This window comes from Amphiura filiformis, chromosome 3 (genome assembly GCF_039555335.1).
Source record: "Amphiura filiformis chromosome 3, Afil_fr2py, whole genome shotgun sequence".
In the NCBI taxonomy this organism is placed as follows: domain Eukaryota; kingdom Metazoa; phylum Echinodermata; class Ophiuroidea; order Amphilepidida; family Amphiuridae; genus Amphiura; species Amphiura filiformis.
The window spans coordinates 76754637-76772968 of NC_092630.1; the positions used below are offsets into that span (position 1 = coordinate 76754637).

At 37.8% G+C, this 18332-nt stretch overlaps 1 protein-coding gene across 1 annotated transcript; it reads left to right on the top strand.

Annotated features, from left to right (window-relative positions):
• Positions 1-5279: 5279 nt before the first annotated feature.
• On the top strand, positions 5280-18103 carry LOC140149159 (uncharacterized). Its single transcript, XM_072171351.1, has 5 exons — positions 5280-5426; positions 10354-10411; positions 12527-12739; positions 13576-14699; positions 17311-18103. The coding sequence occupies exons 2-5, from the start codon at positions 10354-10356 to the stop codon at positions 17611-17613; spliced, it is 1698 nt and encodes a 565-aa protein (XP_072027452.1). The 5' UTR covers positions 5280-5426; the 3' UTR covers positions 17614-18103.
• The last annotated feature ends 229 nt before the right edge of the window (positions 18104-18332 follow it).

An 18332-nucleotide genomic window follows, 5' to 3' on the forward strand; every position in this document is an offset into this window, starting at 1 on the left:
ATGTTTGAATTACCCTCCGTTTTAACGTGGATAGATACGCGAAATGACTTCAGAGGTAGCATGGGTAGGGCGCGGTTTATAACTCCAGCTATTGTTTTTTGGGTATACTATATATTATCGTTATTATCATAATGGGCTAATTTGCATTTTTTCCTGATTTTTTTATTTCATTAATATTTCCTTTCAAAGGTTTGTTTTGCAAATTTTTAAAACCAAAAAGCAAATTTTTTACAACATTGAGGCATTGTGACCGACGCTCAAATTACAATCCACAAAAAGGTATGAAGATTTCAAATCCATTCTATGCTATAAACAAACCCTCTCTACCATTAGTAGCATCTCAAAATCAAACTATGACATTTCTTATTTCTTGCATTTGTTATTCCAATGGCATAGACATACAAGTAACGCATAGCCTAACCATGCTACCATTATCATGAAGAATAAAAATACACATTGGGCTCACACAAGGTTCTGAACAGAAACATCACATACAGACCGAGACAACACAAATATCTAAACCAACCAATCAAAACACACCAACCATGATTACACATGGTGGTTCCCCTTCCACCAACCCAAATGTACCGAGAGCCACTAATGCCGAGAACCGCGAAAGCCGAGAACCGCTCTAGTTTGTTTCATAAAGGTTTCTATACAAAAACGATTCTCTTATAAACCATCATGCGCAAAGTTTCCACCTCGATACACCTGAGCAAACATTTTCGTCCAAAAGCTCTCAAGCAAGCAATGAATTGTCTCCGCACAGTCTTTGATTACACTACACTATGTTAAGTGCATAGCATTGTAAGAGCTGTGGAGCTTCTATCTGAAAAATGGGCCTCTTTAATTGGTTTTTGTCGAAACTTCAAGTGTTCCCTTCTAAAAAATGAAAGCAAATACTTCCCCCTACAAACCCTTTTCGTCACTAGGTCAACAGATAAGGCGAATGTGGAAAATCTGTTGAAAACCACCGGTCCAAGCACATTTTTTGACCAAAATGTAGGTTTTAAAAGTCAAAACCTCAAGTGTTCCTTACAATGTTTTTCAAATTTCATGTCATTAAATGAAAAAGCACACTTATATTGTCCATATACTAGCGTCACTAGAATGAACAATGGCCAATTCTCTTTACATTGCAAATCTTGTGCAAAAAGTAGCCATTGTCGCCTGTTTTGTCATACGGTTGTAAATTCAATGAACTATGACTTTTCTAAAGAGCGCTTACAAATTGATATGAGGCTGGCGGGTAAGTATCACTAATTGATAGCGTACACTGGTGTGTTATGTGTTGTTTGTACTGTTTACCCTCACTGCGCATATCCACAAGTACCAGAATTGAGTCCTGTTTATCAGGGGCACTGAGTCTGTGTAGCTCAGTGGTTAGAGCGCTCGCCCTGCAAGCGAGAGGTCTGGGGTTCACGTCCACACAGGCAGGTATGTCCGGAGTTTTTTCTCTGGTTTATCTGCCTTTATGCATGTTATGTTTCCATTTGTAATTTTCATGTTTAATTATGCTAGTGCGCGATGTGTGAAGCTACTTGACGTATATTAATATATAGGCCTATATATTGAGAATAATGATTAAGCATCATTAATTTGATCTCGTGCGCTAGTTTGTAATGTTTGAATGTTTCTATGTTCCAGTGCGTGGGTTTTTTCCCTTGTTTGTCAGGAAGGGTTTCTGTCCGTTTGAAGCAAAATAATGAGGTAAAGTGAAAGAAACCCGACTGGCTATTGTTGCCGTTTAATGTGGACTTCTATGGGGGATTTAATGTGTAACATTGGGTGGCTGATATCTATTAGGTGTAAGTTGGGACATGCGTAAACAGTACAAATACAGGTTTGAAAAAATAATTTAACCGACATCATATCATTATAGCTTTAAGTGTAATATTATTACCTATGCATTAACTATGTCACTTATGAGTCAACTATTTCCTATAATTAAGTGTTGATATTTTATTTTAACACATTAGCTCGCAGTAAGATGTTAAAATAATAGTTTAGGTGTTAATTATTTTATAGTTAGCAGCCACGTACCTTTGTTTAAATCATTATGAACTGAAAACAAAGGCAGGTAATTGCAGTGGCGTAGCCAGTGGGGTGCCGCGAACCGATGTGCCCCCCCCCCCAAATAATGGAGTCAACAAAAGACAATTTGTGTGAACTGATTGTGCATGGTGAAGAAACAAAGTATATAGGCCTACATGTTGCCCAAGTCTATCTGTTTACGTTGCCACCAGTAGCGTATAGCCAGCGGTGGGGCAGAGCATATGAAAAGGTTTCTATACCAAAACGATAAACCATCTATGCGCAGTTTCCACCTCGATGCACCTGAGCACACAATTCGTCCAAGAGCTGCTAGCTGTCAAGCAAGCAGTGAATTATCTCCACACAGTCTTTGATTTCATTACACGGTGGAGTGCATTGCATCATAAGAGCTGTGGACCTTCTAGCTGGAAAATGGGCCTCTGTGGTTGGTTTTTGTCGAAACCTCAAGTGTTCCCGTCATCCAATCAGAATTTTTTATATTAAACGAAAGCTAACACCCCCTCCCCCCATTAGGTCATCAGATAACGCATTTCAATTTTATAGCAAGGCAAATGTAGTAAATCTGTTGACAACTACCTATCCAAGCACATTTTTTGACTAAAATATAGGTTTTAGAAGTCAAAACCGCAAGTGTTCCTTACAATATTTTTCAAATTTATGTCATTAAATGAAAAAGCACACTTATACATACTTACTAGCGTCATTAGAATGAGCAATGGCCAATTAAATTGCAAATCTTGGGCAAAAAGTTACAACTTTCGCCTGTTTTGTCAATCGGTTGTAAATTCTATGACTTTGCTAAAGAGCGCTTACAAATTGATATGTGCCGCCGGAAAGGCAAAGGAAAAGAAAAGGGCAAGGAACCCATTTCCTACAAAATTCACCTTGATAGGCCTACCGTAAATGCATATTTAATTGCCCATGAAATTTTTATCGTGCCCCACACGGCGTTATCATCCCTATATCTTCGTGTCAAAAATTGCCGTGATAGTAGGGCGAATCCACTAGTTCTTCAACAGCCACGCATGGCGATTTTGTTCAAGATAGGCCGAGCAACTCATGCTAAGCACACCACATGTATGATAAAAAGATATGTATCTTTCCCACTACAAATGCAACGTTGCTATTCATCAGCTGAAATGCTCATTACACTCTTTAACGTTACTAACTCAAGAAAATTCGATTTAGTTTTTCAGTTTTTGTTTTCAAGGCACAGACTGGAAGTTCAAAGCACAGACAAGAGGTTCTTTCAACACATATATTCAACTGCAAGTCCAACAATAGGTTTTTACATAGACCGATAATAACGGGATATATTCAAGGATTTGAGATTATAATCACACATTGACATATCAAAAGAAAATGCACCACCATCACCATACATGTAGTCTTTTTTCATAAGGCCTATATCTAGGAATAAATACCAGAAATGGTTTAAAATAACCATGAAATAACGCTGCTACATGCTTTGCTTTTTCCAATTACAGCTATGAATAAAATTATCTCAAGTGGTAATCTTTTCATATCATAAGCTCTTGTATAACTACTTCCATGGTATAACTATGTGTGGTATGTGGCTGTCAATTCTATATACACAGTGAGAGTGTGCAAGCTTCAATTGTCTCGTAATCCATAGGATTAATGACTCTGTTAAATGGAATGGGAAAGACATTTCCCATAAACTAGCGCTTGATGGTGCGTTTTCATTCCCATGGGATTCGCTACTGGACGCATTTCTATTGGTTCATTTCCGTCTATACAAATATAATTATTGACCTGGTTTGACGATGTACTCCACCTGACCAAGAAAGTTAGCAACGCCCTAGCCCAAAACATCACGGCCCTAGTTGGTCCTTCCTCATCAGGGGCGTAACCAGACCTGACCTACCGGGGGGGCAAGATTGAAAAATTTCCCAATTGTTGACCAAAAGTCGCGAGCGGCTTGCCGCGAAGCGTTAAACGGGTGGGGTCCAGGGGCCCGCCTTAGGGGCCCTGGTGGGGTGCAGGGGCAAAGCCCCGGCGGGGGTCAAGGGGGCGGAGCCCCCGTGAAGCTCCTGGTTTTTGGCATATTAGAAGCTAAAAAATCAGTTTTTCAGAGTACAAATTTCAAATTCCCTCTTTCTTTCCCTTTCTCTTCTCCTTCCTTTTCTCTTCTCCTTCCCTTTTTTCCCTCTTTTTTCTTTTCTTCTTTCCCTTTCTCTTCTTCCTCTTTTTCCCCTTTTTTCTCTTCTCCTTCCCCTTTTTTCTTCCCTCTTTTTCTCTCCTTCCCCCTTTTCCCCTTCCCAATTTTTTGCTCTTCTTCCCAGTTTTTTTGTGTCCGGGGGGGGCAGCTTGCCCCCCCGGCCACCCCACTGGTTACGCCACTGTTCCTCATCATAGGGGCGAGAAGTCGAAATCGTATAGTGACGGATGTGTGAATACCTCGGGCTGGCTACGCCCAGGCTTGGTTGCCATATCAGTTAATAGTATATAAACGTGCATTGATTTTTTTTTTGGAAAATGTTGTCATACACCTCTCCTCCCACTTTTCAAATTCTTGGGGGTCAACAATTCACAACTTCCGTCGGTTCATTAACAAGTTTGTGCCCCACCCTCCGAGAACCCCGGGTGAGAACCTGGCTACGCCACTGGTTAATTGGGTCGTCTGCAAAGTGGAGTGGATTTTTTGAATCCCAGCAACAACACATTAAAATTATAGTTACAATTTTGAATCTCACTACTTTGAATCTCACAAAAAAACGTACCTTTAATTTGTTAATCCTACTTTACGATAATTATCATGATTATAGTTAACCTCCATGGTCCATGAAGTCAATTCATTTGTATCTCATACATAAACTCATTCATGAAACTAGGTTGCACAGCATCAGTTTCAAAGTACATTATGTTATAACACTGGTCATGACACAACCGGATTTGGGCCATTTTCAGAATTTCTGAGAAATGTGCCATTTACCGGGTGTGTTACACCTGCACCATTTGATGGAGCAAGAAATGTGGAGCATTATTATAATCGGTAATAGTCTCGTTGCTGTGCGGGCAAAGCGCTACACCTTTGCAGGGTCTAACTTAATGAAATTTGCCTTTTCGAAATGCTGCACCCCCCGGGCTGCACCCTGTAGGTTCTGCTAAAGAGTCTAGGCGTGGCTTCGTCGTCACAAACTTACAGCTAGCCCCTGGATCTAATGACCCCAGTGCAGTACGTGAGTGGGTGTAATTAGATTCAGCATTTGAATATACATAAATAGTCTGCAAGTAGTTCGGAAGTTCGTCATTAACCGGTGGGCAAACAGAGGAATCGGCATATCAGTATCCGAAGCTGAAGAGCTTCTTTTTGATATAGGAAAGGGGAACGAGTTACAACATTCAAGGTAAGGACATTCTTACTCTTTTTTGCTATACTTTTGGTAAATCAATCTATTGCATGCAGTATTCATTTATACCATGCAGTATCACGAATATCGTGTTTGAACCTGTTGAAGAGCATCTTCCAAACATGTTAAATAATATAACATTTAAATGTTATATTTTCGACAGGAAAGCATGTAAATCATAGGCCACATATTATGTGGACTCACATGGAAGTATTCTTATTGTATAAGCACATACCCCCGGGCACATACCCGAGGGCACACAAAGCCGAATCTTACAAAATAAAGATTCGAAACGCGGCAAAACATGCAACTACATGCAGCAATGTTATCGCTATTATCTTCCTTCGCTGATTTCAGGTACTTTTGGGCATGGTCAGGTGACGGATAGCTGGTGCTTGCAAAAAGGAACTATGAAATGAGCCGTTTCTGAATCAGTATCACTTAAGGGTGGTCTTAAACCTGGAATTATGGAAACTTTTGGGCCTCATAACTTCTAAATTGTTGGTCCTTCATATTTTTTATGTAGTTATTAAAAATTGATTAAAAAAATTCACTCAAGAAATATTTTGTTACGGTGACCGACAAAATTTGGGGAAAAAAAAAAAAAAAACATTTGGGGATTTTCTCCAAAACTGAGTATTTTTGCCCAAATATGACCTCACAGATGGATTCATCAAGTCATTTCCTTTCTACATATGTATACTTTTATATACTTTAGACCAACAATTTAGAAGTTATGAAATTCCAAACTTTCCATAATTCCAGGGTTAAGTCCACCCTTAAACACAGATATGTCATTAGGAAAGATTGGAATTAAGAATGAGATCGAATTTACACGGGTTTGTGAAAAATGGGGACGCATTCAATGGAATTTGACAGTTTGAAATTTAAAATTAACCCTTATTAGCCCTTAAAATACTTAAACCATGAGTGATGTCAGATATTTTTGCACATTTTTGCAGTTGTATCATCTTCTTCATATACGTTTTTTATATTGAATACGTAGGGGTCTATATGCCTGTCACCCTAAAGATAAGACGTGATTCCCAAAAGTGTTCATTTTTTAATTCTTAACTGTTAAATTATATTGAACATAATTGAAAGCATCGCCTTTTATTTAAATTGGCAAATGCTGATCGAGTATTTCAAAGCACATGAAATTTGATAGTCTTGTAAAAACTCGCCTTTTTTAGTTCAGAAAAAATGTATTTCCTGATTTGCGCTATAACTTAGTAATTTATAAAAATGCGCCCGCAAAACTGAGCAATGACAGTTCAATTCCCAAAGTAAAGAGGTTAATATCGGACATTGCTGTTTGTTATAATACTTCTGATCTAAAATCAGAGTTATTTCCGCTCAGTTGATCCTCTAACCATCGTGCAACCGCTAGAGATTTGACAAGTAATAAACAATAATTGTTGACTCATGACTGCCGTTTCCATGGTTTCATTCAAATTATTTTTATTGGTCATTCAGCCTTAAAGCATGTTTATGCTTTTGATAATTTATTTTCTTGCTTATGCCTTACTTTTGATTTATCGTACATGTATATGAGTAAGTTTGCTTTCGGTCCTCGACAATGCACAAAGCAAATACTTATATATAGCACGAAATAAAAATAAAAAAGGCGGAATTTCCAAATGTTGATAATTGTCACGTGCATCCATAACGCACACTGTCTCAGTTCCCAATATGTATGAATGCTTAACATTGATCTTATCCCGAAAGTGAACCGTAAACTGAAGACTGACTCCAAATTTAGTGAGGTTATGCCGATTCTTGATGGGTGTACTGAAAACGCTGTTTAAAAGTTTCAACAAAAATGTTTAATGAGTGAACTGATGAACAACATGCATGCAGTTGGTATATATTTAAACAGTCGCTTAAGAATTTAAACAATCTGTTTATACCTACAATTAATAAGTTCATCAGGATTGTGAATGAATTATAGTTCAAAATTCTTCTAAACGAATCCAAATATGATGTTACATACTTCGATATCAATGACAGTTTCTTGCTAACTTTCACGTATGTATCACTTTCTCAAATTGAATGACCATTGATTACATTAATTAAAGCCACATCGGGCACTTAAATTTTCCCCCCTACAAAAACCTTATTTTTAGGTAATGCGCCACGTTTTTCGTTGTACAAGGCTAAAAATTCCAACTTCCTCTGATTTAACGATGATCGTCAAATTAATTGTTCTTGTAGCTGAATTTTTGCCACCATTTTTGCTCAAATCGGAGTAAGTTGAAATTGTTACCGCTATATACAGCCAAATACGCGACATTGTACTTGAAAGAATATAGGTATATAGTATAGGATAACTCAATAACCAATGGTAAGGATATATCGTAGATAGCACAAACTATACATTTTCATAAATCCTTGTGATCAGACGAGAATTTGGTACATATTTCCAGTTTCCACAAGATCGGAGTATTTTCAATTTTTACCCCTGTATGACCTTTCGTGATCTTTACGGATCAACAGGGGTCAAATCCAAAATGGCCCCACGTCTTAAAATCAACATCGGACTTTAACTTCATATGTGGAAACTCTCATGCTTCTAACAGAAATTGCACAATGGTTCCCAGTCTGGGAGCTAGGCACCTGTACTACTATTTTGATTGACTCATCATTTTATACATGGGCACATGGTTTTAATGTATGCTTAACAAACGTGACAACTTGTATCAGCCCACAGTCTGCCATGTCTATACATAGTGGTTAGGGAGCGATCGTTATTTATGGCAGGGGGAAAACAATATTGAAATAGGGGGAACATATTTGAAATTTTTGTCTGGACTGTCTTGAGGGGAACCTTAAATTTTAGTTGGCGACCATTTAAAGCAGAGAAGTCAAAAACCACTTGTTAAACTATAGACAATGATCATGCAAAAGTTTTTAGGCTTGGGAAAAAAGTTTGGGAGCGGACTCTATATGCATTTACTTCGATATGTCATTGTCAAAACACCCATCATCCCATGCCGTAAAGTAACGATCATTCCCTTGAGTGCTTTATGACGATATAAATGTTTCATAACAAATACACTAGGGACGCACTTCATTAGATTTGCTGCAGTTCTTGTCATTCATGTTAGAGGGTGTAGTACTTTGAAGTTTTTGCAACAAAAAAACTTCACCCACAAAGGAGAAAAAAAAACTTTCCCCACCAACACCTAAAAAAACCAACCACCAATATCTTCCCATCCCTAACTGTGTGTAATGCATTTTGAAATTAAATGGCCGCCATTTTGTAAAGACCATGGATGTTAATGCCCTTTTCAGCGACAGTCCAGACATGAGGTTTAAATATGTTCAATTTATTTCAATATGTGTTTTCATTTCTGAGAAATAAGCCATCGAAAAAGTTGAACTTTTTAATGGCCCACCCTGTACATAGTGGTTAGTGCTTTATGACGGTATAAATGTTTCATAATGATCGTATGACTGTGCTTTCAAGGATTCAACCGATAAGTCATCATGATCCTGGGACTTGGAGAAAAAAAATCACCATAAATCTCGAAACTTTCCCAACCAGTACAAACAGTGCTGGTGCAGGATCTATGCTTTAGTTATGTGTCAACAGTATTTATAATTAATAAAGTAAGACAATAATGTTTTTAACTTTCTGTAAGTGCATGTCAAAATATGGGATACATTGTTCAATACTATAGGCTTGTGCTCATATTAGCTAGCCCCTAAAAACTTTATTTTCCATCGGATTTTTCCCGTTGAAAAGACAAAACTGATGTTTAACATGTTTAAGATAGCACTATCATCAATAACATTTTGAGTCATTTTTATCCATAAAACGATACAGGATATGATAGATAATTACTTTGACTTCAATGTGGTCCATATAATCAGGGACGTGAGATAGAAAGAAGATTTTGATTCTACAGCATTATTAGATATGTTATCAACATATCAATTATGCACTCCAGGCAACCAAGCATCATGCTATGCTCAGTAGTCCACTGATATGACCTCATTGGTGATATACCCCACCCCGGTAGTTACCTTGTTGCTGATATGCTGATTGCTAAACAAGTTATTGTTATATGTAGGCCTAACCTATGATAACTTTTTAAGTCATAATTAATTCAAACAAACTTGGCAATAGTCAATCGTTTTCGTTCGTTGAAACAGCAAAACATACTTTCTTTTCATTACAAATCGAATAGCAAACATCAAAAACATTTCCTCCGCAATAAGTTAAATAAAATAATTCATACCAACAGAAGAAGGCCACAGGAGGGCTATAATCATTAGTGTACACAAATCCCATCTATGAAACAGATACCAGCACCCTTATGGGCTGGCGAAAATATCAAAACAGGTGAAAACTAATATCTGATGATAAAATATATAACTGTTAATAAAATCATGGAAGAGTTTGAGGTACATGACAGTAGAATAAACAACCAAATCTCTTTTTTTTAAAGTGGCCACATCTTGAAGTTCATCACATGTGAAAGTAGCCACATCACATGAAAGTCATGCATTATGCAAAATGAAGCAAATTCCTATTGCCAACTTGGTAAAATATATACTCGTAGCCCAATCTCGTACATCATAGCACATAGTTTTGGTTTGTGGTTTCGAAATATTGCAATTAAATATTGGTTCTTTCAATGAGATGCAAAGACATTAAGTTGATAAAGACATAGCAAAATTTCCATGGTAGAGATTGGGCCCAAGAGAAATTACAGGATTATAGCACTATGGCGAAAACAAAATTCTGTTTACTTTCATATTGAGAAAACAATTCATGGCATTTATATGTACGGCATCTTCATAGCTTTATATCGTAAGTTCTTGATGCTTATGACTTAAGGTATGCTGTTGCTGTTGTTGTTGTTGTTGTTGTTGTTATATCTTTTCTGACTGTCAAATGTTTTGTATTTCTTTACAGATGCAATGCATTCTTCTTCTAGCCGTCATTGGCTCATTAATGGTTGCTTCTGAAGCAAGTAAGTATCCTATGCGTTGTTCTACTTGACACTCTTTGATCAATAGAGTATTAACCAAGTGACAGAATTCATATACAGCCTGTCTAAAAAAAATTGTGCAAGTGACAAGCGCCCTCTCTGGCAATTAGAAAATACCGTTGTGACATAATGCTTACATCAACGTCAAGGGCGTAGTCTTAGCTCTAAATATCCGTTTGTTCTGTTCAATTTGCTTGTTTTAATCACGAGATATGTTTAGTTACAGACGAAAGGGTAAAATCACAATTGTGCCACTTTTACTAGGGAAGAGGGCTTTACATGTAACAGTGATAGCATCAAGTTTATCAGGAGTTCCTTCGTAAAATCAAAAGAATGCATCAATTACACAATACAAAATTGTTTGACTGTTTTTACTGTTTTATCAAGATGCAGGAATGATGATTCTCTTTTTCCACTTAAAGGAGATTAAAAGATAAATAAATATTTAACATTCTGCTGTAAAAATTAAATGCATGTGCATGTCAATGATTTTATCATGGCAAATACTGTTCTCTTAGTCACTTAAGACATGTTAAAAGACAAACAAATATTGCGCACTTATACATTTTATAGGTTAATGAACGCGTATTACTTGTTGGGAGAGATATTAGACAAAATAATGCACGCGTGCTGATGTTGATGCGTCTGATGCATGCGCCCCGAAAGGGGGAGTGCATTAGACGCATCAACATCAGCTATCATTGATTTACATGTATACAGCTTTCTTCCCTATAGTAAAAGTGGCACAATTGTGATTTGACCCTTTCGTTGTTAAATAAACATATCTCGAAAGTGGAACATGCAAATTTTTAGGACCCAATTTTTTTAACCCCCTCCCATATTTTCCACCCCCCCACCAAAGTATTAATGAACACTCCCTTAGTGAGGATTTGTACTGTTTTCTTCAAATACAGTTACCCTCAAAACTAAATGGTACAAGTCCTGGAATGACTGTCTATTTCATTGTCACAGTCACAGATTTAGGCAGAAAATCATGAAGGTGTTATGAGGGCGCTAATAATGACTATGTCATTTTTTTGCAAAGTGGCAATTGTTATAAAGATTGAGTCAAGCAAACCTCAAAACCTACAAATATGACTAACTATGAAAATATGGTTTACCTTAAAAAATGAGATTTTAACTAATATAATATTTTCCCACTACGCCGTGGTTATCCCGAAGTTTTACCCTAAAAGCTTGTAGTTTAAGGTGGTACTATTATAATACCCCTTGATAAATTTGTGACTATTTTTGCATTTTTCTCACAAAATAATAACACACTGGTAATATTATAGGGGCAAGGAATCCAGTTACTACACTGGAATTTCAGTAACTCAAGACAAGTGGTGCGTTTATTTATGATAAGAAAAGAGGTACCGCTAGAATGTACCTCAATTCTTAACATATATAATGAGCCACTTGTCTTGAATTACTGAAATTTCAGTGAAGTAATTGAATTCCTTGCCTCTATAATATATATAGTTTTTGTTACCAATGTGCAGTTATTTTTTGAGAAAAATGCCAAATTAGTCAAATTTATCAGGGAGTGTAGTACCACTTTAAGCTCCGATTTGTCAAAAATGCAGTCCCTATTTCATACACAATTCCAGTGATGGCGTAGATTTCTTCTGGACATTGAAGGGATGGGGTTGGGAAAAAATTTTGAGATATAGTGAATCCAGCACCTTTTCGCAATAGAATAAGGTTATGATACAAATGCCGGCGAAGCGCGCGAAACATTTTGCCATATTGAAGCTAAACTGGTGAAATATGGTGTAAAAGCAGAATACATGCGCGCGGAAATGTTGCACGTTTTAGGCTAAAATGACCAGATATGAGGTTAATTTGATCGGACACCCACATACAGGCGTCAACATTGGGGATGATTGTATAGGTCATCCCCCTATCAAAATATTGGGGAGATTTATCCCCCATTCCCCGGGATCTACGCCTTTGCGAAATTCACACACACACTAGGCCTATTTGCGGACCCGCACATTTATCTTTAGCAGCTTCCTCAAGATTGATTTCGCCCAAATAATGTTTTGTTTAATTTTAATATTCTCCTCTAATTATTTTAATCTTCTAAATTTTCAGAAAGAGTAACAATCGGTGGTGAGAGCTACAGTTGCTATGTAATTAAACATAATCCCTGCGATTCGGACCTACTTCGAGGCAGAGTGTGTGCTAGTAATGGTCGAACATATCCTAACCTCTGTAAACTCGTCAGATTTGCCTGCAGCAATCCGGGTGTAGACTTGGTCAGGAATGGAAGGTGTAATGCTGCCAATACACAACAGGCTGCAAGTGGTACGTGATACTAATGATACTAATACTATGTTCCATACGCAGCACGTGGACCGTACGTTTTAACGTACGTTTTTTATTACGTACGTTAATACGGTGTTAAATATTGCTAGTCTCGGTTCCAAACTAGATTGTGCTCATTCGTCACGAAGGAGAACAAGACGGCTGGAACAAGAACTATAATATCTGATCTAGGTCGATAGAGGGCATAGTGATTGAAAAAATAATGATAACCGCAGGCTACCGAGTCGCTGCCTAATTCAAACAGCACGCTTTTGATTTTGACTAAAAACCAAGTTTACATGCTGGTTAAACTTAATTGTATTTTTGTGCTCCTCAAATATTCTAGTTTATACCAAAAAAACATATATTTTGGTAGATTAGTAAAAGATCACTACATCCGTATATCAATACTTTACTTTCAAAATGAGACTCTCGTCCTGAAAATTGGGCGATCCAAAATGTGAAATCTGCCCAGTTTCACATATTTTCATCCAACTTTCAACGTTTGGTCCTGCATGCATATGTTAATTATGTGGCTGGCTAATTAAAAAAGGCGTTTAAATGTGAACAGTGTCCACAATGAAAATGAAAATATTTTTAATGCAAATTTTTAATACAAATAATTATGATATTTCAGATTAACGACTAACCCTATATGAATAAATGTATTAGCCTTTGACAGCACGTAACAAGGTAACATAGTTTTTTTTAAATTGATATTAGTTCAATTTTCGCAAAAACTTTATACATAGCCAAAATGCTGAAAACCACGTCAAATGCAAGATTTTAGTTCAAAGTCCCAATTTGAGCTGCTATTTTTTTCTTTTCTTCTTCAGTATGTCCGAAATGTAAAGGCACTAGCAGAGATCCAGTATGTGGTACTGACGGCGTAACCTATGTCAATGAATGCTGGCTGAACCGCAAAGCCTGTATCAGATCACTCATACTCAATGTGCAGTTTGTTGGACCATGTCAAGCAGCTCCAGCGGGATTCGTTAACAACCCACAGAACCAGGGTGAAACCGTCTTAGGGGGTGGACAAGGTGGTACTGATCAGCAAGATGGTGATCAAGAAGAAGAGGAGGAGGAGGAGGAAGAAGAAGAAGAAGTAGAAGAACCACAACAACAACAACAAGAGAACACAGGAAATCAATGGAACGGTGGAAACCAACAGCTGGGTGGAAATCAAAACCAGAATACCGGAAAGGAAACTGTTATAGGCGGTCATTTTCCAGGAGAAGGCGAGGAGCCAGTAGAACCAGAAGAACCAGAACAATCAGAACAACCAGAGCAGTCAGAACAACCAGAACCTAGAGAGCAACCAGTATGGAACGCTGGAAACCAACAGCTGAGTGGAAATCAAAACCAGAATACCGGAAAGGAAACTGTTATAGGTGGTAATTTTCCAGGAGAACGCGAGGAGCCAGTAGAACCAGAAGAACCAGAACAATCAGAACAACCAGAGCAGTCAGAACAACCAGAACCTAGAGAGCAACCAGTATGGAACGCTGGAAACCAACAGCTGAGTGGAAATCAAAACCAGAATACCGGAAAGGAAACTGTTATAGGTGGTCATTTTCCAGGAGAAGGCGAGGAGCAAGAAGAACCAGAAGAACCAGAAGAACCAGAACAGTCAGAAGCTGCTGAAGGTGCTCAACAGCAACAAGGTCCGGCAGATCTAAAGAAACCTGCTAATCAAAATGAAGCTGTTATTCCTTATCCATCAGATCAGCCATCAGAAGCAGGTACAGAAGCAGGGGCAGAAGCAGGATCAGAAGCAGGATCAGAAGCAGGATCAGAAGCACCAGAGTCAGAAGCACCAGAAGAAGAAAGCGAAGAAGAGGAGGAGGAAGAAGAAGAGGAGGAAGCAGAAATCTCCTCTAGCTCTAGTGTAGTAGCAAGTGAAGTAGCAAGTGAAGTAGCAAGTGAAGCAGGTGCAAGTGAAGCAGGACAAGCAGAGGTGAGTTAGAAAATGTTTTTTGTAAGTTTCAATATTGCTCTAAAGTTGATTTATCATTATTGTACGAGAATCCCACAAAATAATTATATAGTAGGATACAAGAATTTTTCTATCGAGTGCAATGTATTCTCGTATCACACGAAAATAAGCCACTTAATATTATTATTACTATTTTTATCAGACTGATGTTGGTAAAACTAAATTAACTTCGACTGATTTGACGTGATTCAGTGCGAGTGTAATACCGATCAGCAAAATGACGCGCGCACACATCATCTGCGGGTACAATTTGTTTTTTAATATTGTAGTCATCCGGGTACTATGAAAGCACACAGAGATTCGCGGATTTATTGTACTACTCATCAGAAGGCTGATAAAGAAGAATATTATTTTATATAGCAGCGTGTAAAGTGATATGTTATATTTACTTAAAAAGGTTACCATTTTAAGAGTCTTGTAGTTTACGACACCATCAAGGCGTCTTCATTCAGCGTGATGTTTACAACCCTTGCATATGGAAAGGTTTCTATACAAAAACGATTCTCTAATAAACCATCATGCGCACAGTTTCCACCTCGATACACCTGAACACACAGTTTTTTTACCTATGCACGATCCTGGAACCTAGGATTAATTGCAGATATCAGAACCGGGATGGCCCCCTTCTCTTTTCGAATAGCTCTGACACTTAAAGCCATATTATAACATTTGCTGAGGAGGACACCCTCACTGAATTTTTTTAATTCATTTTTTTACACGATTAAATTTTACTTTATTAAACCAATATAGCCTGCCAAAAATCAAGACTCTAGATGCTGTGGTTTTGTCAAAATCCTAGATTTTGAATAAAACGCCGGAACCGGCGCTTTATTATTACGATGGAATTATTAGTCGAACGCATACGATGTTCATAACACACAGTACGAACACGGCGTGCGGGACGGTGATATACACAACAAAAGGTCGTACTATAACATGACCGAAGGAGTGGTACTTATTGGCGACATGTGCGCTGGTAGTAAATTCCAATTTTCTTTGCTTTGCCGTAGTTGTTCGGCTCAAAAATAAAAGGGATATATCTGACAGTAAAAGCTAACATTTTATGGCAAAGAAATGTTAATCTATTTTGTTTGAAAATGTTATAATATGGCTTTAACGTGCACAGGGTTTGACTCTTCCTGTACACGGGACCAACGGCTTTACGTGCCTTCCGAATCAAGGACGAAGCACATACACTACCTATATCTGCACGTGAGAAGCAGTGTATGGCTGTCTCCGAACAGTCTTTGATTACACTACACGGTTGAGTGCATAGCAATGTAAGAGCTGTGGAGCTTCTAGCTGAAAAATGGGCCTCTGATTGGTTTTTGTTGAAACCTCAAGTGTTCCCTTCATCCAATCAGAATTTGTTTATATCAAACAAAAGCTAACACTTCCCCCTAAAAACACTTTTCGTCACTCAACAGATAACTCAATTCAATGTTATAGCAAGGCGAATGTGGAAAATCTGTTGAAAACTACCTATCCAAGACATTGTTTGACCAAAATGTAGGTTTTGAAAGTCAAAACCCCAAGCGTTCCCTTACAATATTTTTCAAATTTCATGTCATTAAATGAAAAAGCATACTTATATGTGCAAAAAGTTACTATTTTCGCCTGTTTTGTCATACGGTTGTAAGTTCAATGAACTATGACTTTGCTAAAGAGTGCTTACAAATTGATATGATGGGTGGTGATGGGTGGTCAAGTGTCAGCAGATCATCGTAGACGGCGGGAAGGTCGTTTCCGACATCCCTGTTGAAAGTAGGTTTTTATGTCTTGATCTCTAAGGCTTCCAAGACCTTCCTGACCCAGAAATGATCTTTAGAGTGATGTCATGTCGGTGATTAGCTGTGTCAACGACCGCTGCAGTTCGGGGGCTGTGGTCCTTCAACAAATGTGGTGTGATTTACAAATTCAGCTGCCCCGAATGTGCGAACACTTGTGTTGGTGAGACAAGTAGATCTCTCGGCACCAGGTTCCAAGAATACACAAGAAACACCATGATCTGATCATAGACATGACATTAGTCTTGATAATGTGGAAGTAATCGCATTGACAGGGAAGATCATTTCTGGAACAGCAAGATCACTAGATCAGAGAAGCCTTAAAGATCAAGACACAAAAACCCTATTGTCAACAGGAATGCCGGATACGACCTGCCCGGCTTCCGCGATGATCTACTGACCACTGACACTTGACCGCCCATTGGGGGATTGTAAATACTAGGCTGAATGAAGACGTCGTGATGGTGTTGCACGATGCGTCGCTGCTAAGCCAAGACTCTGAAAAAGGTAACTTTTTAAAGCAAACATTATTGATAAAATCGTTGGAATCTTTTAAGCAGGTTTTAACAAATTATCATTTATACGTATCAGACATTAATTCCAAATTTTGCAACGTGGAAAATCCAGTGTTTACAGTAATTGAGGTTTAAGCTTTAAGTGCTATCGCGTACCCAATAAAATAGATTCTTTTAAAATGACGCTTGGCGACGTGATCAAAGTCAAAATAATTATGTTTAATAAGAGACTGCTATTTTTAATGACATCTGTGTGTTTATCATTTACAGAGTGAAGTAGAGGAAGAGGAAGCAGAGGAGGAAGAATCATCAGCACCCGAGCAGGCCGAGTCAAGTGCTGTCCAATACAATAATAATAATAATAATCAATATTATAACAACCAACAAAATTACAATAATTATTACAATAACCAATATCAAGGTCAACAATACCCTGCTCCATACAACCAGTATCCTAATAATCAAGGGGGTCCAACTTGGGCAGGCGCAGGCCAAGATCAGAATGGGAACAATGGAGACCAAGGAGACCAAGGAGATTACGAAGAAGAAGAGGATGAGGAGGACGAAGATTAGATGATCATTGCCAGGATTCAGATCTATTGTCTTATTATCATTATAGAGAAAACGGGAACGAAAATAAACCATGGGACGACAGAGATGGATTTTGTTTATACATGTCCAAACTAAACATCTTTTTAATCATTAATAAATGGCGTCTAATATAGCTATGTTATAATTGCCCCGCCAGCAGTGCAGACATTTCTTATTTAATGTATTTCCTCATTTCTGATATCAAGTGGGTTATCTCAGTAACTTTTATACCGAGCTCATTAAATGATTTGAAGGTTTTCAATGATAAAGTTGGTATTTGGTGTAAAAGAAAACGGTATGACTTCATTAAAAACCCTGTTCTACATGTTCTACGGGCGTGCTGACCTTTCAAGTAGAATTGTTGTCGTTTTACAAATTCTGAAATTACCCTTTTTTCTGTAAAATCCATCCACTTTTGCCAGAAAACGGCAGATTTTACATGTTTGCAGCAACAATGAAAATATCAACAAAACACAAAATTGATCGGGCAACGTAGAACGGGGGTTTTGTGATGCCAAATGATAGTGTTTCCATTTTAATGGCGTTGATTTAGCTCAATAAAGTGTTGACACCACTCCACGCCATACATAAATTCTCCCAGTCACATTTCCCCAATATGAAATTTAAAAAAAGTTAAAAGTTATTACTTCTATTAAAAGTTTGGCAGAGGCAAAACATTCGAACTTATTCTAAACCGGACC

Coding starts and splice junctions, on each gene's coding strand:
- LOC140149159 (XM_072171351.1), top strand. CDS start 10,354: ATGCAATGCATTCTTCTTCTAGCCGTCATTGGCTCATTAATGGTTGCT. Junction 10,412..12,526: donor AATGGTTGCTTCTGAAGCAA/GTAAGTATCCTA, acceptor CTAAATTTTCAG/AAAGAGTAACAATCGGTGGT. Junction 12,740..13,575: donor TACACAACAGGCTGCAAGTG/GTACGTGATACT, acceptor TTTCTTCTTCAG/TATGTCCGAAATGTAAAGGC.